We start from the raw sequence: 26630 nt of genomic DNA on the forward strand, positions 1-26630 counted from the left end.
AATGTATTCTATTTGCGGATGATACCACTTTTTTTTGTCAGGGCAATGATATAAAAGGGATGTTAAAAGAAATAAAAATAGAATTTATGCAAATACATAAATGGTTCAAACTAAATAAATTATCTTTAAATTTGGACAAAACAAATTATATGTTATTTACAAGGAGACAAAGAATTGTAAATACTCCATTTAAAGTTGATGGTGTAGAGATTTGTAGAGTTAGTGAGGTGAAATTTTTGGGTGTGATAATTGACGAGAAATTATCATGGAAATCCCATCTGAATTATTTAAGAACAAAATTAGCAAAATCAATTGCAGTGCTTTATAAAGTACGGGATTTTCTGAATGATCATGCACTATTTATGTTGTATAATGCACTAATTGTTCCACACTTGGTTTATTGTGTTGAGGTATGGGGAAAGGCATGTTATACTAGTATAAAATCTGTTTTTGTTTTGCAAAAAAGGGCAATAAGAGTTATTGCTCGAAAACATGGTAAATATCCAACAAATACATTATTTTGTAATTTGAGGTTTTTGAAATTTAATGATTTAGTTGATTATAATATTTTGTTGGTTATGTATAAGGCACACCTAAAAACATTACCCTTAAACATTCAAAAAAATTTTGAAAAGAGAGAGAGTGGTTATAACCTTAAGGGGACACAGATTTTTAAGAAACCTAAATTCAGAACCTGTTTGAAAGAACGATGTACTTCGATACAAGGAGTCAAACTGTGGAACGACCTGCAAAACGATGTTAAAAATGCTAAATCATTACACATGTTTAAAAGAATGTTAAAGATTGTTTTTTTGAAGAAGTATGAAATAGTATAAAGTCAAAGTATAGTATTGTTCAGTTGAGATTGATGATTGACCTTGTTTCTTTGTTCTTCCTTTGTTTTCTTTTTTTTGTCACATAAGACAAATCAAAAAAATTTTAGTTTTTTTTTTTTTTTTTTTTTTTGTTTTGTTTTGTTTGTTTGTTTTTTGTTGTTTTGATCCATAGCTGAGAAAAAGGGGCAGATATTATAAGATTATTTTCTTCTTTCTGCTACCTTTCATTTCATTTTTTAAAATTATTTTATTTTTTTTCTTTGTATTAAAAATTTTTTTATTTGTATTGAATGAAATGAATAAAGAGAAAGAGGAGGAAAGATCTGGAGACAAAAGAAGAAAAAATATAACACTATTTGAATGCAAGCAAATAATTTATCTAAAAAAAACAAATAAAGTAAAAGCTAACTTGTTTTCAAGCAGAAATTGGTGGAAAGTAAAATGAGAAGGAAAGTAAAATGAGAACGTTTAGATTAAATTTGGGCTAGGACAAAACGATCCCTCAAAAAAAATCTAATATGCTTGCTAAGTGATTTTTCACTTTCATGTTTTGAGCTCATTGTCTAAATAACTATTGTACAGCACAGTTCAAAAGGCAACTCTTAAGATATTCACTACATTAAGTTAATGGGATTAAACTTTAACTGTCTCTCCGCAAAAGCAGAAACTGAGGGGCGATTTAAAGTGTAATTTGCTCTGTGCTTTTTGTTTGTTTTGTTTTTTTGCAAAGGTTTGCACCGTATGTTTTATATCTGCACTGTATTCATGACTGTCATTGCGCTACAATCATGCAGATGCAACTAAAACCTTGAAGTCCATCAGCTGTAACTATAGAAACAAAAGGGGTCAAATACATCAGAGGAGCAGCTGAGTAGTTTTGGATTTCCAAGTTCATCTTACCCGGGTTGCCAAGTGAGGACAGATCACAGTGAAAACCACAAACCTTCAGCAGGCGGCTGCACAACTAATTCTGGTAAGAATCCAAAGCTATCTAATCTGGAAACTAATAAATATGTATAGACATTCCCCTAAGTGACAGAATAATATTTCACTGAAATTCCTGCTATGTTAGCAGATCTTTCTTTGTGTGTGGTTTGAGAATTACATCGACGAGAAAAACTAACTTGCATATATAACGTGTGGAAAAACTTCTCAAACTTCCCCCAAGACGCATATGCTGGACTAATAATGTGACCAATCAGTCAGATTATTTAAAACCATGTGATCCAATTTATGACCATCCAAGCACTCGGAAGGACATTTTGACTCCATCGGTCATCAAACACATAAATGCTGCACCTGTCTTTTGAAGTACACCTTACGGTTGGCTCCAGGATGGCAAACAAACTCAGTGTCAGCTTGCCAAACCCCAGAAATAAAAGCAGGTGGGTGTGCATGCATATCAAATAAAAGCTGGCTTTAAAGAACAAGTAACTACTGCAGCCCGTTTTGTTTTCTTTCGATACGAAAAATAATGACTTGCAGAACCTGTTTTGGTCGATAAAAAAAATTAATAAGAACTCAATACAGCTTTCATATTGGGGACAAAAAGCAGCACTATGATAAATATGAAGCAGTGAGAGAGATGCCAGAGAAAACTAAGCTCACGCTGGCAGCTTCCAAGATACCTGGAAAACTTCCTGAGAAAATGTTAAGCCAGAATTGGATTTGACTGAAAGAGAACTACTCAGACATGTTGAGATAGACCAGCTGACACATGTTTGCATTGGCTGATGGGCCCCTCCCATGGCAAAGTGTTACGTGCTTAGTCCTGCTTGCTTACAAACACATATTTGCCTTATTGCTCAATATTTGACCACCTTTCTGATGAATTTATAAGCATTTCATTTTGAAACCTGTTGGATGACATGCAATAAGTCATGTCTTAGCACAGAAGCAAGAAATCCCACACACGTTGAGGACAAAAGCGTCTCGAATCTGACTTTTCAGACACACTTTACCGTCTCCTTTAAATACTTGGGCAAAGTGTCCTTGTTGGACTTTTAGGTTTGGTCATAGTTAAAATGACTTCTTGCATCCTGATGTTTTCAAAATATTTTTATCAGTGAGTATTTAGATTATTATTGTGCTTAAGTGCCAATCAGTGCAGTGAAATGTACGCCTTTATTCATAAAAGCAATTACATGGAGAAAAGCTCATGAAGAAAAAGGAAAGAATCAGGAATCAAAAGACCCAACCAGAACCAGAACCGATCAAGTTGAGTCATGATCTGGTTGTAATAAATGTTTTATGATTGCATCACACGGTGCCATGTTTGTCCAACTCTGTTACTTCCCCGACACTGAACTGGTAAGACAAACCTAGAAGTTTAACTGGAATGTTCTGCTTTCATCCTGGTATTAATTTGGTTCCCAGTTCAAACTGGGAAAACATCCAAACAAACAGCCTTTTCCATGCAACTTCACAGCAAACAGAACTATTGTTCAGAGCAAATTAAAAAAAAAACAACAAAAAAAACAACAAAACAGATTTCTCTCCAGCAGGAAGAGAAAAGAGAGAAGTACCGGAACCAGAACCAGAAACGTATGTTGGTTCAGCTTCTCCTGACCAAACATGGGGCGCTCAGTCCAAGTCCCTCTCCAGAATTTTGGTTCAAGAAACAGACGTGTCAAGATTTTTGTCAGCGGCAATAATAATATTTGAGGGAATAATTTTAATATTATTATTTTTCTATGCCAACTGGCCTATTATCTCAGTTGTAGTAGGAAAATATAGATCGCGCTGTAATTAATACATATAATCCTTGACTAATTCGTCATTCCAAATTTAAAAATTGTGATGTGATGAGTTTTTAGGGTGCACATAGCCCTACTGTGCTTCTCTATACACTGAGCTGAAAGTTTGTACTTGGGGAAAAAAAAACTACTATAATGTGGCAAGAATTTTGCGCTGAAGTACTGTATGGAAGGGTACATATAGGTAGCACGTAGCTGGTGGCTAACCATGGTATGAAAAATAGTTTTTAGCATTCAGAAATAGCCCTGTGCAAAGTGTCTGTGTGCATAACAGCAACCGCAGAGTCCGGAAACACAGCAGACTGTGGTGAGTTCTTTAGTGGCACCTGCAGCATCTCTCTGCAACATTTGGACGCCAATAAGGTTTGCTTTTCCTCCAGTTGTGCGCTGATAAGTGTCTGTTTGTGTTCCTTCCGCTTGCTGAAAGAGAAAATGATCTGAGCTCTTTCTCCTCTCCCTCTAACCACCGGCACCACTTCTGAGGAATTGTGACACTTTAGAAGAAGAAGGAGGAAAAAACGCTACATATTCAGGAAATGATATTAAAAAGAAGAAGCTGTTTTTTGGTCAGCATGTAAAATGTGTCAACATACCTAACCTGCTCTTCTGCAAAAACACATGGCTGTGCATGCATGGCTACCCACACAACAAACACAAGAGGAGCAATCTAAACTACAGGGATAATACACAGGGATATGCTGAAGTAAAGTGTGTAAAATGCACAAAATGATGGAGAAAAACATCCCTGTGTGTAAAGTAATTCCTCTTCCAGCTGAAACTCAACTACAGCGTAGACAGAGCTGAGAGCTGCTCTGTACTCCTGTGGAAAAGCCCTGGGGCAGGGGAGCATCTGGATATTGGATCGACAATGCAGCAGACAATGCCTAAAGTACACAGGTTGAATAAGCCTGCCGTTAGGTCGCAGGGGATCCACAGTCCATTACGTTCTAAAGCTGGCCATTAACTTCCTGTCTCACCCTCGCTGTCTGCAACACCTTCTGTCTCTCTCTCTCTGACTCAATGTCTATCTCCCTGCTTCACCCATCGTTTTTATCTCAGCAAGTATCACAAGTTCGTTTGACTTTGATTGTTAAAAGCCTTCTTTATCTCCTTTTGGCTCTCTGTCTGTCCTCATCTATAGTTTGTGCTCTTGACTCATCTCTCGGGTTACCCGGGTCTGGTTCTGCCACATTTGCTCCCTGATAGAAAACCACATCCCAACTGTTCAGCTGCCTTTAAAAAAACAATTTGGAATAAATAAACTTTTCTTTTAACGGTATAATAGCAGAAATGCACTCTGGACGGTGATTGGATTCAGTTGGTTTTCAGATTTGCTGGCCCCAATAGTGACAGAGCAGTCAGACATGCAAAAATCCAACCTTTTTATGATTCCTGAATGCATCAAACGAAGAGCTACCTGATTCCACGGAGAAAACGGTTTGGTTTGGTTTGGGCAGTGTTACCAAAGGAAGAAAACTCAATCAACTCAATGGGTTTAAATCAACTCGAACAAAGTTGAAATTTTATTTTGAAGCATGTCAATGAAGAAGCGCGACAGAGACCAAGACTTTCAGCAGGTAACAGGAAGGCTGAACTGATGGAAAACCTTCAGCCCATTTTTAAGTTTTAAACTTGTCTGTAATGGAACTTGTGAGATTCATTCATACTAACCCCAGTAATCACAAATATAAGACTTTTAACTGTAAACTTGCTAAATATTTAGATTCTGCTAAACCAGAATAAACCAAAATGCACTAAAACATCTACTGACAAACTAAAAAAAACCCACAATGTTCTCACAGGGCAACATGCATGGCTATATTACATCTAATCACATTATATGAATCCATGTCCACACTCGGCAATCAAGAAAGGAGTATTGTAAATAAAACATTGATGTAACTGGAATAGACAGAGGCTTTTAGATGAGCCTAGGGACGGATAGAGAGAGACACACAAGTCCCCAAAACAAAGCTTTAAAAAAAGCATCAGACAAAAGAACAGCCGGACTCTCGGCCTCTTCCTTTCTAAATTTGCTTCTAACTCTTCCCTGTTTTCTCTGAATCCTCTCTCTTTTGCAGTCTTCTCTGTATTTACCTCATTTGGGCGGCTGGCTCAGCACCACCCTCTGTGCAGCCTAACTAAGCTTGAGTCAACAACAGTGTGACCGAGGTGAGCTGTTTGTCACCCATAACACAATGAACAGACAGGGCAACACGATCCATGCGCATTCACAAACACAATGAAAGGACAATAAGCAAACAAACAGATCTGACCTCTTTGTTGACGCCTCATTGTTAGAATTTATGCAAACACTTTTTTGGTAAACGACAAAAAAATATGTCCAATAGAGCTTTAACGCTAAATGCAAATATTTATGCTGCCTTCTAATGAATAAATGTTAACCACAATCATAAAGAGATTTGTAAGAAAACAAACAACAAATCTACTGTTTAGTACAAGCCAGTTTTCCAGGATGAACGATTTGAATCAAAACCTTTTCATTTGAGTTTTGAGAACTTCAGCCAGAAATTCCCGTTTTGTGGATGTCTGCAGTGCAGGAACTGTAGCCTTTGTAGCTCAAATGAAATATTTCTTTTCCCAACACTTGAGAGAAGAAGGTTTCCTCTGCATGTGGGAAACTATGTGATACAATTACAATGTGGTTGGTCAAAATGATTTCAGTATTCAAGGGGCCGTCAATTTTGAAAAGTAAATAAAAAAACTACCCTTTATTTTAGAGAAAGTAGTTTTAAACCAGAATTTTTATGTCTGAACTTTGACTAAACCATGTGTTATTTTTATTCAACGTCATAATTTTTGCTGTTTTGTGTTGGTCTGGTATCGATCAATAAAAACTAATCCTAAGTCAGTGATTTATAAGTGGCAGAAAACGTAAAGACAAAGCTCTAAAGAGTAATTTTGTAAGACATTGCACAGTGAAATGTAGCCTTTATTGAGCTGGAAAAAAAACCAAACAGAAAACTGGACATCAGATAACAATAGTGATCAGTCCTATTCTATTTAGAGTGACTCAGGATAAATGACACTAATATCCTCGAACCAAAACAGACACGTGGAATCACTGCATTACGGAAAATAATGAGACGGGACATGATCTGCTGCAAGAGACCAACGTTTGTTGGTTTTATCCCGAGATAACACCGCATGGCAACGCTCCCACTTCCCATCCTATCGCATTACTCGTCAAAATTTTCCAGAGCAGCTCCACCGCAGGGGTTCGCCCTGTAAAGCTTCCTGTCAGCTTGATCTTGTAAACAATTTCTGTGTCCAGAGTGTCATCATCTAAGTAAACTTTAGCTTTAAACTTTGATCTGCCAAAGTGTCCACAAACCCAAAGCGTGACCAAAACACAAACACTATGCATTGCTTACATGTGAAGTACAAAGTTTTACCCACGAAGGCTTGAAGTAATTCAGGGATTTTCAACAACTACTGGATTTAAAAATATGTGAAAGTTAACTTTTTTCCTCTGACTAGTTGTACGAATGCCTGGAGGCAGTAGACGATAGTAAGTCGTGCAGCTGCTCGACCTTGCCCCCAACCCAGACATGAACAGACAGAAGGGGTTTTCCCCCAGTAAACCCCAATGCAACTGAGCTTAGCATACCGTCCAGTTGATCTCGCAGTGATTACATCATGCAAGTGTGGCTTACGAGGGATTGATTCCTAATCTGGTGAGGAGAACTTCCTGCTTGCTTGGCCACAGAATCTTTTTTTTCTCTGTGTTTCTTAATCTTCTACCGATTCAACATGGTGTTAAGCTAAGCAACTGAGTTGGTGAGTTAAAAAATGTAAACCAAATAAGATACTTTAACAGAACTGGCTTACAGTGTCCATAAGACCTTTACTTGCGCTCAATATGGGCAGAAAGGTCCTTACTTTGGGTTTCTTTATGATGCATCTCAGGAGTGCTTCTTCAAGATTACATTTACTCTGATTTTTGCCAATTCATACAAGATCAATATATATATCTATAAGGTCAAACATAAATATACACTCCCATTAATAGGTGGATAGATGTCTCTCAGAAAACTCCTCTCTGTCAAATGGTTGGGGGGTTTCGCAACTTTCGGCATAGTTCTGGCACGATATTTGGCCACTCCTCTTGGCAGAACTTGTGCTGCTCTTTTAAATTGGTTGGTTTCTCAACTTTTAAACATAGTCCATAAATATGTAATAGGATCGAGGTCGGATGCATTCCAGAAGCTCAGTGCAAGCCTGCTTTAGCCATTCCAAACTTTCATTTGGAGTGGTTTTCCTGCAGCACACATTAATATGTCCAAATCGTAACAGTCTGACACAAACTGTCACTTATAGGTAACAGGAAATTAGTTAGGATGTCCAAGAACCACCCAGAAAACATTCGGGCTCAAAAGCCATCATACACTGGAAGAAGCTGGAACAGCAGTGTCACTGACCACAGTGTCAATATAACATCACCATGGACCGAGAAGGTGCCGACTAAAAAACATCTTCCTGCTCCAAAACCCACACCTCCAAATTCAACGGAAATCTGCTGCTGCCCACAAAACAGCTGCCTTCTGGAGAAAAGTTTGATTTTTGAGAGATATGTTTGCAGGAGTTAATGGGAGACTTTTAAACCAAAAAATAAAGAATGTTTCAGAATGTCAAGCTTGGTGGTGGCACAATTATGCCATGGGACCTTACTGCCGCTAGTCATTCCTGCTCAAAGTTGATGGACTGACCACCTCAAAGTTAACACAAGCTCCATTTTACACCTAGATACTTCAAACTATGACACAGTTTGGGATTTCAGTAGGACGATGGCACCAAAACACAACAAAACCGTCATTGGAATTGATGAAGAAGATAAACACTAACCTTATAAAATAGCCTCAAGCTAACTAAAAGTGTTGAACTGCATTTAAAAGTCAGGGTTCTACAACAAACCAACAAAAATGACCAAATATCAAACCAGAACCATCCCAGAAGCTAGTGGAAGGCTGCAACCTGCGTTCAAGGCCCAACTTGTTGATGTTTAATTTAACTAAGTGAATGTATATGTACATCTGAGCATGTGTACATGGTATAGTGTGCAACAAGTGGGAGCAAGACAGCTGTTATGATTTGATAAGCAGAGATTTCTAGTGAGATTTCTGCAAGTTTTTCTAAGAGAAAAAAGATACATATAAAAAGTAAAACTTCCCACACTTGGAAACAATGGGTTCGAAGACACATATAGCCTCGTTTGCAGCCAAACTCTGTCCCCTCTCATTCTGCTCCAGTTATGGCTCAGCAGATGACACTCCAGTGCTCTGATGCTATTTATAGAGCCAAAAGAAAGACAAGAGGGAGGAAAAAAAGAAAAAAATCCCCATCTCCCCTCTCACTGTGCTCCCTCTTTTCTGTCTCTTCCTCAAAAGCTTAAGGTCATGAAGGATACCAGGGATGGAAAAAAAAAAACACGCAGAGTGGGAGGGAGAGTGACAAAAATAAAAAAAATAACGAGAGCAACAACAATACAGGAAACATTTGCACAGACGGCGAGCATCAACATGACACGTTTCGTCTCACTGCTCTTCAGTTCCGTTTCCAGAAATAAATGAACTTGTTAAACTGAACGGCATTTTAGATTAGGACAGTTTCATCTTAAGCATAACAAGTGCGCAGCTGCATGGTTCAAATATAAACATATATTTTTAAATCACAGTCATTTTTGTTATGAATCGATCATATATATACTACAAGTACTGAATGAAAGGAGGCTAACACAGTACAGTCTGGGGCCGACGGGTCGGTGTCAAATTTTTATCCGCACACCCCAACCCATTTTACAGAGAGATGACATCTCATCAGAGGAATGTGGAGAATCTGGGAGGGATACAATGAAACCAGGGAGCTGCCCCCTCCTCAAACACACCAAATAGGAGGTTTAACACAAAGACCCAAACAAGAGTTCACTCACACATCCTATAGACTGACTGACTGACGCACACAGCAGAATAGCCTTTGAGTCTGGGTGTAGACAAAAGCAAAAGCAGACTAAACACAAATAAAACGACACACAACAGATTCTCACACCCACCTATTCACCCCTCCCTCTCTCTCTCCATCCATCCATCCATCCACAACCCCCCCCACACACACACAGTTGTAGCTCAAGCAGCCTGTGTTTGCACCCCAGGTCAATTTACGCTGATTCAGACAACTGGCAGTTGTCTATTTTAGACCAAAGTCACACACCTCCCATCCACATTTCAAAGGAGATGCACAGGTTTGTTAAACAAGCAGAGGGAGCAACCTGCACCAAGTCTTCTTAATCTCATCTCTCTCTCTCCGTCTTTTTAAAAATAAATACTGTAGATTTAGCGAATGAAAAAGACACAGGCACAGAGCCGGGAGAACTTTCTAGGAGAAAAACATGAAAGAGAAAAAAAAAAAAACAAGAGCAGCAATGACTCAGTCAACGACTCTTCAGGAAAAAGAAACAGATTAACAATAGATCTACAGCGGTAATACTTTCTATGAGGAATAAAAAAAAAACATTAAAAAGTAATGACAGGAATTGCTTTGTCAATGATGTCCAGGAGAGACAGTCAAACACAAGCAGTGGGACAGGAGAACCTTTTTTTGGAAAACAAGGGAGAGTACACTTAAATAAAGGGAAGAGAGTTAACTTTACAAAGCAGCATTTGGCGAGATGTACTTTCTATGGAAGAACACAAAGTTAATGGTTACAAGGGTCCATTAACTACACTTTCTATGGAAAAAATATAGAACAATAACACAGAGTGTGCAGCATTAATTGCCCAGTCTATGACTCAATCAAAAATAGAGATGCAGCTGAACATGAAAGAACCAGGCCTGGATTACGTTCAATGAGAAACTTAAAGACAGCAATCTTTTTCTACAAAGAGTTAAAGACTGAATCACTGGGCCATCGATACTTTCTATGGGAAACAAGGAAAAGGCAAGAACACAAAGCCGAATGGATGACAATAACCCAGTTTAGAAAAGCCACACAACTAAACATATAAGCATTAAGCCTTTACTATAATAATCTATGGAAAAAAGAAAAAAAAACTTTGGAGAGTACAAGTCAAACGGGACCTATTCCCCTAAAAAAACCAAACATTTAATTTCAAATAAGGAAACAGAGGGAGATTACTGTACACTTTGTTTACCTTTAGAAATCAGCAAAAGCAAAAATGTGTTGCTAAAAAAACACAGAAAGTTTAGATGAACAGGTAAACGACTGAACAGTCGAGTCTATATAGTTTATAGAGCCCAATAACCATAAATCCCAATTTTACAATCCAGTTCCAAACACTTCCTCTATTCCTGGACTGTCAATTATGCAAGGATAATTCTGTGTGGGGAAAAAAGAAAGTTAAATTACCAGAGTGGAAAAACTTCTTACTCACTAACAGAAATGCAACAGATGATGCATGCACAAAATATTGAAGCAATGAAGACAAAAACAAGGCAGCAAAATACATGATAATGAAATGATGATGACATAGTGGATTTTTTTTTTTGCATAGTTTGTCTGTGAACTGGGTAGATTAGGTTTTTTAAAACGTAGTATGTCACAAAATGTCCAAAAATAAAAGCAGGAAAGGTAAAATTTCCGTCATAGTGTTAATCTCATTTTCAATCTCTATGAGCTACAAGATGTTTCAAGTGCAGGATGTGAATTGTAAAGTTTCTGTCTGATCTGAGATTTGTCATTTCAATCTAAAAAACGTGATTCAGTCGCCCATTTCTGATCTGCAGCTGTGAGCCAATCACGGACCTGGATTTCCAGGAAGTGCTTAATCTTACAATGTCAGTATTGTTTAGAAATTTCTGGCGATATGCAGCCACCATAATCAAGCAAACATTTAGTCAGACTGAATTTTTGGGTTGCAGTAGGAAGGCTGAGATTCAAGATGCATTTTTAGGGAAGAATATAAATTCAGTTTTATTTTATTTTCTTCAAAGTATACTGTTCCTTGCAAAAGTATATTTTAAAAAAAAGCATTTGAAGACCAGTTTATTTTAACAATTACCTTAATCTTTAAACCCTGCATGCTCCGTCATATTTACTTGAATTTTAAGGCAGAATCGTTAATTACAGTAAGAATCTGACTGTAACTTAGAAATAATTCTTGCTCCTGAGTCACAAGTTGCAACAGAATAAAATAAAAGTAGATTTTTTTTGCACTTGTTGGGGAAAAAGGTACAAATGCGTTTTCCAAGGAATTGCATTAACTTGTTACCCAGATTCATTCATCAGCATATGAACTAAGCAGAAAAAACTTGATACAAGACAGTAGAAAGTAGTTTAAGAGAAAGTAATGATGAAAAACAGGAAATTATCCAAACTGAGAAAGAAGGAAATATACATGAAGAACGGATGGGCAGGAAGAAAAGAACATAAAACAGAAAGAAAGTCTCACAAAGGAAGTCTTCTAACATCTGCGTGATGCATTCACTGTCCCCGAATAACCCCGTCATATACACACACAAAACGGCTACATTAAATGTAAGCACATTCAGTGCCTTTCTGAGTCAACCACACAACAATGTTACCAATTACGCCAAGGTCTAATCACCATAAACATCACTTGAACACACACTACTCCGAGACACACACACACACCACTTTCTGCTACATCTTTCATCTCCCCCTCCTCCGCTCTCTCAGCTCCTCTCATTTGCAGCATGACTTTATTTAGAAGAAGGTGCCAAAACTCTCCGCGTCTTCGTCAAGCGAGCGCGCGCGCAAACACGCGTCTCCTCGTGGTCGCTGCCAAACGTCTGAGCTGTAGGAGTTCTAGTTTGACTGAATAAACACTGAGCGGCTGGGGAAGAGGTCAATCATTTCTGTTCACACACACAATCAAACGACCGGCTCCCATATTTAGGCCTTTATTGCCATCAAGTTTGATTTATACGTGCATGGTAAAAAATATAAATGTAAAATTTGCATTCGATGCAGTTTGATTGATGATTGCGGTTTTACTCCTCACTAATAATGGAACGCAACCTAAAGGTTGGGCCGTTCCACCCTGAAATCGATACTAAAGAAATTCCAAAAGGCAGAGCGGCCCGACCTTTTCCGCTCAGCGTCGGGGGAAGCCCTGGTGTTTAAACACACACTTTAAACCAGGGCGACATGTGAGTGGATGAAGACTAGCATGGTTTACATTTGAGGAAGTGCCACCTTCCCCGACTACTTTGTTTTTTTGGTTTTCTTTTGCCCCTCACAGCTGGTTACTGACACAGCAAAACAATGTAGGAAAATAGAACTTTATCCACAATCAGAGCTGCATCCAAATAGGAGGAAAGGTGAGAATTTCAAACTTAAGTTCTTCCAACTCTGCTAAGAAGAAGGGACAAAAATGGCAGAGTCCATCAACAGAAGCTTTTTAAAGTCTTTGCTTGTCTTTTTATATTATAACAATAGTTAACCACATTTTTTCAAAGCTTAGCCTCATGTCACTTGTCCCACAGTGGCCTAATTACTACCAGACCTGTAGAATCAGAAAATGCCCCAAACTGAACATGTAATAACATGAAGTGGGCCAAAAGAGATAAGCAGGCAAAATTTTACACCCTTAACTAAAGTGATTAAAGTACAGATAAGATCAGATTGTAGATGGTTACAGTTATTTGTAAGGCTTTGGGAATCCAGTCAGCCGTAGGAGCCACTGTCCATGGAGAAAACATAAAGAGTGTTAAACCTTCCCAGGAGTGGCATCACTGGTAAAACGACTCCAACAGAGTTTCAATGATTCATCTGAGTTACAACAGAACCCAGAACAAAATCTAACTGCAGGCCTCACCTGCCAAGTTAAAATCACAAAGGGACAGAGAAAAGAACGAACACATAGAGAAATCAAAATCAATTAGAGGTCATTTATTTTCCACTGGGTTTTTTACTTTTTCTTTCCAATTGTTTTTTTTTTTTTTACAGTACATTAAATCCTCTTCTTTTCCTTTGCGTTCCCCTTGTTATTAAAAAAACAGTACAAGTAACCTCAGGCTGAGGTATTTGCCTTTTCATCTCTGTACTGTGGCCTCATGCAAGCAAAAACATCCTCACCAAGTGCGCTTTTATGTCCCAAGACCAAGGTGTTGGAATGTGTTGAGTGACGAACCTTCAGCGGCATTTTCATTACGAGTCCTAGTCCTGACAATTCTCCCTGATACGCTTCATTCCTGCGGTTTACGAGGCAGCGAAGACACTCACGCTGCTGCTCGAAACATTCAAGTTGGTAGAGTTATTAGAGAAGAATAACAGCGATTTGAAAGGTGTTATTTATGCAAGATCTTGACCATGTTGTGTCCTCGGATGACTGGCGTTGTAATTTGAGGTTGCGTAAAATAAAAAGCCATTGAACATTAGAGGTAATCTTTTCAAAAGTTGGAGTCATTTACCAACTGGTTGTGTGTTTCCACCCTGGTGAAACAATCATCACAGCTTTGGTTTTTCTTTTCAGGTATATAAATTACTTCAGCAACTAATAATATTCTTTCAAAAGACCAAGAAAAGTCCTGAAATTGTCTACATTTCTAAAAACATTCACAAATTATACTTATAATCAATGTGATGCAGCCCAAACGTCAGTAATGGCATGAAAATCCACCTTTGTTTTACACGCACTTTGGAGGAACTTTCTTAGATTATAATAAGAAAAACGAAGCTATCTGTAGCTGGCATTTAAAACATTTACAAGAGTGCGTTTAAAATCCGAACGCAGTTTCCATTCCTTTATTATACATATCTGTGTTTTTAGTGAAGGCCATTACAGCAACTTCACAAACTGAACAGGGCTGTAGCCTTTGCCAAAAGGTGTAATTTTACTGCAATTTGCCGTTTTGTCAGGGAAATCTGAACCCAGGCTCTGCAGACGTGCAGTAATCCGAGGAGATTTATCAGTCGCTGCATTCTTTGATACATATTCAAATAATGTCTGGATCAAAATATTCACATGTAATACTACACTCACGTTTGACCTCAGAAGCTGCAGATGGTGGATTAATCTTTTTACAAACTTTACTTCTGGACAAGCTCTTTAAAATGTTTACCAAGAAGAAACACTGTACGGTGTTTTAAATCATTTTTAAAACAGTAACATTGAAAATACATCCTTTTAAAATAAGGAAATACAATCTTTGGTAATTTCCTGCCATTTATCCTCTTACTTAGCACCTGTAGCCGCCTGTATCAGGTTAGCATGAGTCACTGCCACCTTGCTCAGAAATAACAGAGCCATGAATGATTCAGTCCTGGTAACAATAAAATCATAATTTGCATGAATGCTGAGATCATTTTAGGCTTTTTAATGACTTGTTTGAAGTGGTTTTTATTTTTCAGGGTGGGATGATTGCACAATATAAATAGAGTGGATTTGAACCCACTCTTAAAAAAACACACAAGGCCAAAATTACATATTCAGGCCCAAGTGTTTATATGAAAGCAATTCAATACTTTTGTATTTAGTGCCTAAAGTTTTAGAATATCTTAACTTGACCTTTGCAAGGCCAATTATCTTGTTTCATTTATAATAATTAGTGTTCAATTTATAGATATAAAGAAGAAGAGTAAAGTCCTAGAAACCCTGCAAAGATCTAACAAACATAAATAGGGAAAGTCTTCTGAGCTCTTTGTAAGCAACTGCAAAGTCCAAGATCCTAAATTGAAATCAGATATTCAGATTTAGTGTCACAATGCCAGCACGCAAGAAGCAAGAATAAAAGAGAGGTTGAGGTTAAATTTTTTTAAATTAACAAAATGTATCAATTGCAATCTGAATCCACCATGAAAAAAGGAAAAGACCAGACAATAATCAAGTCATCAAGTTCAAAACTGCATCATCAAGGTCATTTTGAGTGTAAACTTCTGAGTGCAACTCACTCTGCTTGCATCACCAATTGCAAGTTGACTGTCGCCAGAAAATACATGCGAGATGCTGCAGCTGATGACTCTTCCTCACAGAGGAGTCCTTATCCTTTTCATCTTCACTCCGTCATCCTTGTGCCTGATCCTCCTCCCACTTCAGGTCTTTAATCTGTTCTCATCGTTTTCTTCATTGGTTTCTCCAAAGATTTCTCATTTACCCAATTTCAAGTTTCCTTCTTTCTTTCCATACCCATCGCTCGAAGCTTTCCAATTTTCAGGCCAACTGGCGTAGAAAAATACACAAAACTCAATCAGTTCTTGTTTATTTTATTTCATTCAGTCTTGTATACTCTACCCCCTCTGCTCAACCGATAGGTGGTCTCAAGCAGGCAGGCGAGGATCAGCGTGATCTCTGAACTTCACCCCTCCTCCGTCAGTTTGAAATCTTTGAAATGTGCCTCTTAGTGCATGAGTCACAGAAACAAATATACCGCCATAGACTAAAAGTACAAGACTCCAATCCACTGTTTTTTTTCCTCACCTATCCGATTCCAACAAATCAGCCGTAGCCTTGGAAACTAACACAAACAGAGGAATCATTTAAATCTCCAAAGATAAGTCATTTCAAGGATTCTATTCATCTCAGGTCACCTGAATCTTCCCTTTTTTCCCCATCCAAGCTAATGAGGCCCATTAAGATAAGATACTGGGTGACCTTGCTCCTCCTCCTCTTCCTCCTCCTTCATCATCAGTAGAGTTTGCTTAAAAGCTTAAGCAATCCGTCAGCTTTTCTCAAACTATGTTTCGATCCATCCATCCAAAGATTTCCTTGGTGACAGACTTGATCAGATCAAATGCCGAGAGACGTTCAAAACCCAACTACCTTAATCTAACCACCAATCACAAACACTAACACATGCTGCACTTAGAGCAACTGCACCTCTACAAAGCCAGCCAGTACCAGATGATCCCAACTCATCAAAGATCTCCAGTTGCCATGCCCACCCAGAGCGGGAACGTGATTGGTTGTAGGGTGGGTGGGTGTGTACGTATGTAACTTTACTCTCAGCTTTCTGCCACATGTCAACAGCTGCTCTGTCATCTTCGACAGAAACACACTAACGAAGATTATAGGAGGGAAGTGTGGAAAACTGTTTGTTCCTGCATGCACTTAAGACAACCCACCACAAATGTTCACTACTTAGGTTACAGAAAGTATCATTAAGTCAATTTATACTTTGTAAAGTTCTTTGAAAAATTGTTGCGTCAGCCCTTAGTTCCGTCAGACGTCCTGTATCAAGACGGAATTGGTAGAACTATTTAATACAGTTCATACAGTCCAGAAATTTAAAAGGTACTTTCCCAAATGAACCAGAAACATTACTACTGATGGTTTGTTTACCAGAACTCAAAAATTACTTTCAAGAACATATGGGGTACTTTAAGGACTTTAGAAGCAACTTTTCTTAAAATTACTCAATTCTTTTCATAACTTTTCTGATAAAGTACCCAGTGGGTGCTGGGAAAGTCAACTGCTAAACATCAGAAGACCTCATGGGTCCTAAAAGAACTAAAGTAAGTTCCACAAAAAAATTAAAAACAACCTTTATTTAAATTTATTGGTAACGGGTAAACTCCAAAAATTACATGGTAAGTTCAAAGATCCAGAGAGTAATCCCTTAAGTGCAACAAGATTGCCTGATAACTTCTGCCAAGAGAATTTCAGAAAAGTGTCTTCAGTTCTTGGAAAGTAACCAGTAACATCTTTCAACAGTCCAGGAAAGCAAGACATAAATAAGAAGAAAGTTAGAAAGTAATCTAAAAAAAATCTGACATGACCCTATTGGAATATGAAACGGAGATAAGTGTGATTAATTATTAGCCTCTGGCACTAAGCACTAAATACTACAACAGAGCTCTCAAACCCTAGTCCGACTGTCAAGCAGTTTTTGATGCATCCAGGACAGATAGTCACATGACTGACCAACCTCTTCAAGATGCCACCAAGTTTTACAAAGACCAAATAACAAGCCATTCAAGGGTTGCATCCAACACCTGCAGAACCCTTAAAATGTACAAACTTAGGTAAGAACTAGGACACTCATCAAATTTCAGCAACACTACCAATCCTCCAACGCATATATACTTCTGAACACTGTGCATCTCGAAGGGAAACCTGGACCTCCGAAGTCATAACAGTGGAGACGCTCTCCATGTTAGCCGATGATCTTCCAGATGCACACTGAGGAACAGAAACCCGAGCTTTTTTAAGGGGTGATCTAAGGGAAATGGATTTGGAGAGACACTACATGCTAGATAGAGTCTATGCAGGTCTGGAGAAACTTCTTCTGGACAGCTGGGCTTAATATGGTCCTCCACAGCATGATGAACCGAGTCTAAGGGCTCGTCCAGCATTCCAAAACACCAAAGTACCGCATGTTTGAAGAGACCATTTGTCTGATGTACAACATAGTTTCCATTCGTCTGCAGCGTTCACATTTCTGTGTTTAGCACCTTTTTATTTATCTGTGTTATAATTTCTATGTTTACGAATGTAGCCATGAATAAATAGGCATATGGCATGTAAATGACAGTTATTTGCAGCTGTCAGATTTATGAACAGCTAAATGTTTGTACGATGAAATTCATGAGGATTTATGCATCTTAGTATACATAACTTTTTTTCATGATGCCCATTACATGTTCTCATTGCTCTAAAGTTATCCAAAAAGGCTCACAAATGTTTCTATCAAATGCTATTTTTTGAAAGTGATTCATCTGTTTTCTGACAGATATTGGTGTTAAAATAGCTTCTTTTTTTTTGATAAAGCCAAAAAAATGAAAAATCTTCAAAATAAAACAATCAAAAAACCTTCAAAATCTTCAAAACTAATTTTAAAAATGTTAAAACTCCTTTAAAATTAAAAAATATGCACAGTCCAAAACTATGTAGAGATGTATTGTACGCAGCCCTGCTAAGGATCACCAGGTTTCCATATTTTCACAAGTAACTGACTCACACGGAGCAGGAAAATGAGATTTGTGTGACAGGAAAGCTCAGCCAGGGCTCGACATTTGTTTTCTGCCAAACAAACCATCGTCTCCTTGACGCGGGGCATCAGGCAAAGCTCATCTGAGCCCCTGGGATTCAGGAAGACTCGAGGACGATCTTGTGATGGAGATGACAACAATACAAGCACATGCTCCCCACACACATACAAAAAAGCTAAATCAAAATTTATTTAAAAAAACAACAACAAAAAAACAGAGCAATCTTCTAGCTGCTTCTGGTTCTAATTAATTTGCTGTGAAGTAGATTGAAACTGCATGTGTTTATTAAGAAATGACATTGGCTAAATCTGTGGCCTATCCCAAAAGCTTTGTTTAAAATCCTGTATGTTTGTCTTCCTTGGCATAGCAACAAGTGGTTCCACGTGAGCCCATGTCAGTGTTTTCCTTCTCCTGCTAAAACCTCAGCTCAGTCCACATGTCATGTGACTGGTAAACATTGTTTTTCTACATCTTGGACTGCTGAACACACCTCTGGTCCTGCGCATTTAAACCGCCGCTAAAAACTCAAGATTTGCTTTCTGACTCCCATTTTGCAGCTAATAAATATCAGGGGGGGAAAAAAACCCCAGCATGCACTGTCATGTGAGGTTCCCGTTCTTCAGGCCTCACTTTCTTTTTGACACAAACACTCGCTGCAAAAGTTTGCATCAGAACACTTTGATGAAGCAAGACCGTGGTACGGCAAAGCGCACGGCGTCCTGCCTTGTGTTTAACACAAGCTGTTCCAGTTTGGAGCAAGAGTGACAGCTGGCTGGATGCATCCCAGCTACCTGTCTTCGCCCAGGGTTTTAAAAATGTCAAGCAGGAATATTTTGTTGAATAATTACCTACACAGTCATCAGGAACTCAATCCCATCTACACTTAGTCCTCAATTGTTTGGCAACCTTTCAAATTGCAATCTTAGTTGTGCTTTGCACCTTATGATCCAGTCAGTTTTGATCAACTATTTATAGATTTGGTGAATAGTTGGACAAAACAGAGAAATGGATGCAATGAAAATGCTCATAAAAACCTATCAAAACGCAGAAGACAAATATTTAAATTGACCCTAGAAATACATATATTTCAGTCTTTTTGCAAAAATGTCCGTTTCTCAAACTTTTTCACACGTCGTCACATGTCAAAAGGAAACTTTAATGTATTTGATTGAGATTTTGCTGATAGACTGAAATAACGCAACTTGTGATCATAAAGTGGAGCTACTTACATGCCCTGAGTCAACACTATGTAGAATCCTCTTTCACTGAAATAGCAGCAGCTGGGGTTTTTCTCAACCACTGTGCAGTTTAGCTTGGTTTTATGGTTGACTAAATTATGAAGTAATTCTTGGACGGAGCTAAATTAAAGATAGATTTTGCCAACTTTGTTTCGATTTGGTTTCAAAAGATAGAAATCTGAAAATACTATATGCACTTTTAACAAAAATGGAGTCTCACTGGCTAATTTTCCAATTTTTGACGCATTTCCCACTCGACCAAAATTAAATTAGATTAGATTTGATCTCACTCCCAACAAACTAGACTCGTTTGTATTAGTAGACAAAAAAGCTTGATCACTTTTATCTCAGTTTGAGTCTTACTGGAAAGGTTTTTATATAGTTTGTTTCGTTTTCGCCTGGGGAAAAAAAATGTAGCTGATGGAACCCATGAAAACAAAATTTCAACAATATTAACTCTTCTCCAGCTTCCCTGACAAGTTTTCCTTCATGACTGCCTTGTATTTAGCTTCCTGAACTGCTCCTATAGAACCAGATCAGTGTACCAAAATAAAAACTGTGTTCGCTTCAGGTAAAATCCAGCGCCTGACGAAGAGTTTCAGCAACAGTGATAGTTTTCAGAGTCAAACCTTACCTGCAGCTCACACCATGCCACTTCCACCGTCGTCTCCGTATCCAGTCCCTTGTACACGGTCTTGAAAGACCCTCTCCCAATCTCTATGTCGAACTTTAGGAAGCGCCCGTCCGGCGAAGTCCCTACGGCCTTCGTTTCTGCCTCCTCTATGTCCTCTTGCACTCGTTTCTCGGCCTCCCTCTGCTCAGCTCTCGCTTTCGCTTGCCCCCTCTCCTCCTCTGTCTCCTGGTCCTTCTCCTCGATCGGGCTGCTGATGTTCCCCTCGAGTGCTGGTTTATCGACTTTATCGTCCTTTGACGAACATTGTGCTTCCTGCATCCCTCTGGCACACAACTTGACATCAGGCTGTTTGCCTGCCACTCTATCCGTAACATCCAATACTGTCGGGGTTGGCTCTTTTGTTGGCCCCTTTGCACCATAATCAGCACTACTAATTGTGGGAACAGCCACAGTGATGACTTTTAGATCTTCCTCAGCGTGATGTGCATGACCCTGTGAGACCAACCCACCACGGTCAGAGTAAGGCTGAAAGCCGGTGCCTTGCAGGTAGGATCCTCTTGCGTTCTTCTCGCCCTCGAGTTCTTGTTCCTCGGACCTACAGATCTGCGGGGAGAAGAAGAGGGTAGTTCCTTCACAGTCAGGGGGCGAGGTGAGAAGCACGGTCGCTTTGCTGGGCAGGTCCAAAGCTGTGGCATTAGAGTCGCAAATAACACTGCGGCGGAAGAAGCGGTGCTCGGCTGTTTTGGAGTCTCTCTCCATGGTGTGGCGCCGCCGACGCACCTCAGGCTGCTCGCCGATCTTCTCCACGACGTGCGAGTCTGAACTGGCAGAGCCGTTCACATTCTTGTGGGGGGTTTGAGGTGACGGGCAGGGGGAGTCAGAGGATGCCGGGGGATGAGGGGAGAGGAATTTTACTGCTTTGTTGCTACTTTCGGACATTCTTCTGCAGGGCTCAGACCACAAAGGAAAGAAAACGGAAATATAAATAAGGACTTAGGTAAAAAAAAAGTGAGGAATTAGACAAAACTATCTGTGTAAACTTTGGAACTCAACTTGAGATATTCTCAGAAAAACGCAAAGGCAACTAGTCGTGTCAGGAAAGTGTGTAAGAGTTTGTAAGGACTTATCAGATCTGCTTCCTGTCTGCAGCGTCAGCTGTTTTAACAAGACAACCTACAGTTCCTATAAGGCCCTTCCTTACAGGGCTGAGGGACACCCCAGGTAAGAAGAGGGGGCTTAAAGACGGGGGAGGCGAGGGACGACAGGCAGACCGTCAGGGCGCGTGGCCAGCGCTGCAACGAGGTGTGAACGGTCAAATCAAGTCCAGAATCCATCCTGCTGCCGACATCCAGACACAGCTGACTGCAACATAGAAGGACTGGAGACCAATCAGACGCCGACAGCCACGGACGAATCTCTTTAAAGCTGGAACGGCAGGTTGTGACGAGGCCGTCTCCCAGCTGACCCGTCTGGTACGGCCTGGCCTCGTCCGGCCCGGCCCGGTCCGGCTTGGTCTTCTTGAGTCTTTGTCACTAAAAGACAAGAAAATAATAATTAGTACATGTTCAAAGTTATTATTTGATTAATCTGTAGAGTCTCTCAAAACATGCCTATGTTTGTTGCAGAAAAACTGAATCTTAGTTTCATCTGACAAAAAAACGGTTACAGTTGATGTCCGAATATAGTTTTGCAACTCTGCTTGTTTATTTTTGTGATGGTAGGATAGAAGATTTGTTTTCGTTCATGGAGTTAGCTTGTATTGGTTGCTATGGCGATTCCGTGTCACTCTTTACTACAAATTTCCAACAGTGAAACTTTAATATTTTCTACTTCCTTTACCGTACTGTGAGTGAGATTTGGTTAAAAAAAAGATACTCCCTCAGAAATGTTGGCCCAACTTCCAGTTGTTTTAAAAGTTTTAATTATTACTTTGATCCCAGACATGGACAGGTTTATGTGAGAAGCTAATTTCTTCCAGACATTTTAGACTTCCCTGAACGGCATGTTCCCGTCTTTCCCGTTTTGAAGAGCGACTAAAAGAAAGAGGCCAGTTTGTCAAGTTGTATTTAAACTTCTCTGAAACAAGACGTCTTCGAGCTAAAATTTGCAAGACGGTCTGGGATTATGACAATATGAATTATATATAAATCCTGGTAACACTCCTACCAAGTTAAAAAATTGTCAATTTAAAAGACTGATTCAGTTTAAACCTTTTCTAAATAAAATACAATATATTTTCTTAAATTGGTTTTTATTTCCTTCACTGAATATATTCTTATTTTTATGTGTCTGAATATTCAGTTGCAATAAAGATGCATTTATTTTACAACTATTTAGAAAAGGTTGCCAAAAGTATGCAGGGTCTCCCCCAGTGAACTATAAGCCTGGCGGGCCAGCAGGCTTTACTTGTGCCCCCACCAGGCTAAGTATTACTCAATTATTTAAGTTTTTTTTTTATGTTTGCATTTCTTAAGACTTTATAGTTGGTGTTCAGATATTAATCTTCCAATAACACATAATTCCCAAGTGATATTTTCAGATTTCATGTCAACTTTAAACATTTTGTAACTCAAAAACACGATGGGCCTCTGGATGACTCACTGCCAAGCGCCCCAACCACCGGGCTCAGCGAGCTTTCTGGGGGAAACCTTGGTAGATGAAGGAGAATTTTAACCTCAGCCAAAATGATGCATTTTTATGAGCTTCTGAGTCCATAAAAATATTTCTTCCAAAGACTTTTGTTCATAAATAGAGCCCATTCTCACACGAAGCAGTACATTCGTTTGACAGAAAGACTTTAAATCCATAAAACCCATTAATCAGGAAATTTGAGACGCATGACAGTGTGGTTCATCATGTAAGCAGACGATGTGCATCCCCAGTGCCTCTGTGCTGTTAGTGCATTAGAGAGATGTAGCCTAATTGCACCACGTTCTAAATTTAGCCCAAAGACACAGCAGCAGCCCGATTGACCTCAAGGTTAGGCCAGCCTGTAGCAATTCAACAGCTTAACATGAGAGAGGACGGGTGGAGGGGTGGTCCTCTCCAAGTGACATGGAGAGAACGACTGCACGGACCACTAAATGCATAAGTGAGGACAGGACAGCGCGCTCGATATATATTACTCAGCATACAGGATTACAGGGCAGCACGAGGCGTAAGGGAATATGCTTACTGGGTTTGGCAGCAGCCTCACAAACAGCCTGCAGATAAACTTCTGCTCTTATCATCACTGGCACAGAGGAACAGCAGCTGCTTTGGTTTGCGATGATGGAACTGTGAACATATTTTCAATCACTCATCTGTGGGCTTTTTTTTTTCTTTTTAGTCATACCAATCCTGTATAAATCAAACTTTACGTCTAAGCTGAGTAAAATGTGAGTCAGTAAATTTACAACTCGACAAACCGCTCTTATTAACAATCCAGCTGGTGTGGTGGAATTTATGTCATAAGGAACGTTAAAAAAAAAAAAGCCTCAAGTATGTCATATTTGGCAGAGTTAAATCTAAAACAAGCGGTCCAGAAGACGCTTCAAGGTTGTATCAGATCTTCCCACTGAAAGGTCACTAGTAGGTGTGTGCTTAAGACCAGCAGGTACAATCAGCCGGCTTGTTTGTGCAGCCATATGTGCTGTGCAGTTACACGTGTAATGAACAGGTTTTAAAATTAGCATGGCATAATACCGCAGATTGCGCAGGCCGCCCTCGAGGTTAAGAGAGGAAATTTGTTCAACCAGATGTCTCAGGTCCCAGGTGCTGCACTGTCTGCTCCTGTGAGCGGCTCCAACAATGAGGAGGTGAGGTAATCCCTCAGAAGGAGATGACACAGACTGAATAGAGGTACAACTCAAGAATGAGAGCGCTGAAGTGCATTACTTTTGTCTAAATCACAAAAAAAACCACCGCAGCGGTTTAGCACCCTCTGGGTGGACAGTTGCTCTCCTGGTGCCTGAATCATCTGTGCATCGCAGCCGAGAAGCAGAGCAGCTTCTGCGATCGGTATGAAACCTGAATCGTTAAATATCCACATCCATAAACACATGACATCAGATGACCACAAAGGCGTGCAGCAACAAAGACTTGGTTGTCTTAATTTCAATATATTTCACAAGAGCTAAGAGACATGGGGCTGTTTACATGGATCAATGTATATTAACGTTTTAAAAAGTTTCAGTTTCAAAATCTGTCTAATTTTCTTTCTTACTTTGGTTTTAAGCACTTTAAACAGATTGCCAGAGCAGTTGGTGAAAATGTCGAAATGAGAAAAAGTCTATGGTTGTTTCGTTTACAAGCTGAAAACGGAAGGAGTTCTTAGTTTTGGTGAATTTAATAAATTCAGATTGTTCAGTATCTGACCTGCTAATGACCGCAAAGTTAGTTGAACCAATCTAACAACTAACAGCCCTAAAGACTTTCTGCCAACAAACATAATAATTTAGTGATTTCTTCATTGACTGTGAAATTCACATCTACAACCTCTATTAAAGTCCAACAGCATAAAAAAAACAAACAATATAACCAAAAATCACAAATGGCATGCCAGGCCTTAAAAGAAAAACAGACAAATAAATTGGAGCAGATCGGAAGATGCTGGATCAGTTTAAATACCTTTACATTGGTGCTGATATGCTACATAGTCATTTCTAATAAAATGCATCGCAGAAGTAAAAATCTGTGGAGAATAATAAAAGTCCAGGCATTTCAGAGTAATGGAAGCGGTGACTTATTGAAAACAGATTTGTTTGGCAGCATCAAGAGCCCAAGTCAACAGCGCAATCAACATTTACAGAACCATCACTACACTCCTGATGGATGAAGCATGCACGTTATAACACAACTGGGACGCTGCGTGTTTTTTTTTGTTGTTTTTTTTGCATGCATTTAGTGCTTAAGAGTCCAACAGACTTGTGTTGGATGTGATGCAGAGCTCGGAGCAGCACTGCGGGGTTCACTGCTGCCTGTTGAGGAACTCACACACCCGGCCACCCGGCCTAACTTTACCCGCAGACTAAAACAAGACACGAACAGAGTCTGGTTCCGTCTTAAATAAAACAAAAAAATAATCATTACCTATCACATTGGTGTTGGTTGTGCTGGTCCCGCTGAAGTACGAAGGTAAAAGCTTGAATAAACGAGCCTCTACTGAACTCCTCTGCAGTGGGAATCCTCTCCGAGACTCGGCACTAATGTCAGCCCGGTGCGTCACATTAAAGCCACAGTTGGTTGCAGAAAAAAACACACAAAGATGGAGTAATTACAAAAACATGAACCCCTTTTTGTGAAAGAAGTCCCCGGCAGCGGTACGAGCAACACGCCGACAGACAGACAGACAGACAGACAGACAGACAGACACCTCCCACCCCGCAGAGATGCCAAGTTCGCTCACCGATGTAGTGGCGGCTCTGGTACTACTTTACTGTCTGTCTCTCTTTTGGGGTTGTCTGCGTTCGGGTCCAGACTAAAAAGATAACTGCTTCACTCAAATGTGCAAAACCACCATCTGCATGGAAGTCCGGTCCGCTTCTGCAACCGCCGTTTTGCCCCTCAAGGCGCGTGTGACGCGATAAATCCGCGGTGATGAAGCGACATTCCCCGTTTAAAGCGGCGGCTCGGTCTGCTCTGGGGTCCTCTCCAGCGATGACTCGTCAAGGCGAAGGCTGGGCTTTCGCACAGCGGCGACGCGTCAAGTTCCGGCCGTTGCACGCGTAGGGTAGCGGAAACGCGTCTGCCTTTCAAAATAAAACGGCATAATTTTGAAACAGGATCCCGTTGCACTGGAGAAGAGATGCAGCAATTTTTAAAAAAACAAATGTAGTTGTTGACACCTTAAAAATAAAAGAAAAATTTAAGCTTGTCATATTACAATTACAAACTTAAAAATATTTAATTGGGACATTACGTGTCAGACATGCACTGAATAGAGGTTAATATTCTCCTATGTACCAAGATAAAGTGACTGACTAAAGAAAGTGCTACTATCATTAAGTCTTTATTTATTTATTTGTTTGTTTATTTAATGTGGATGTGTCTGTGCTTTCTAAATAAAAATAATACATAACTTCAACAAAGATGACAAGTTTATGGTTTGACATAAGTCATGTTGTGGACTCACAAAAAAAAAAGCCTAAGAAGGGGCTCTGACCTAAGAAAAGGAACAAAATAAAATGTAAAAGACGTCAAGGGCTTCCTAGATTTTTACAGTACCAAAAACAAAAAACTCTCCTGAAATAGAATAAGAAA

The 26630-nt window shown here is 39.5% G+C and overlaps 1 protein-coding gene across 15 annotated transcripts in view; it reads right to left on the bottom strand.

Moving 5' to 3' along the window:
- wnk1b (WNK lysine deficient protein kinase 1b) overlaps positions 1-26040 on the bottom strand; it is a 92662-nt gene extending 66622 nt beyond the window's left edge. For 14 of the 15 annotated variants that reach the window (XR_004342658.1, XM_032589386.1, XM_032589385.1 and 11 more), the window contains exons 1-3: positions 25777-26039; positions 25461-25573; positions 20391-21922 (exon numbers count right to left, since the gene is read on the bottom strand). Coding sequence is in view for 14 of the 15 variants with exons in the window: in XM_032589386.1 (XP_032445277.1) it covers positions 20391-21329 (939 nt within the window). In the remaining variant the exon portion in view is untranslated. Of the gene's footprint in view, positions 1-20390; positions 21923-25460; positions 25574-25776 lie in introns of all 15 variants that reach the window. The other variant, XM_032589388.1, reaches the window with a different exon arrangement.
- Between the last annotated feature and the right edge of the window lie 590 nt (positions 26041-26630).

The sequence above is a fragment of the Xiphophorus hellerii genome, chromosome 17 (genome assembly GCF_003331165.1).
Source record: "Xiphophorus hellerii strain 12219 chromosome 17, Xiphophorus_hellerii-4.1, whole genome shotgun sequence".
NCBI lineage: Eukaryota > Metazoa > Chordata > Actinopteri > Cyprinodontiformes > Poeciliidae > Xiphophorus > Xiphophorus hellerii.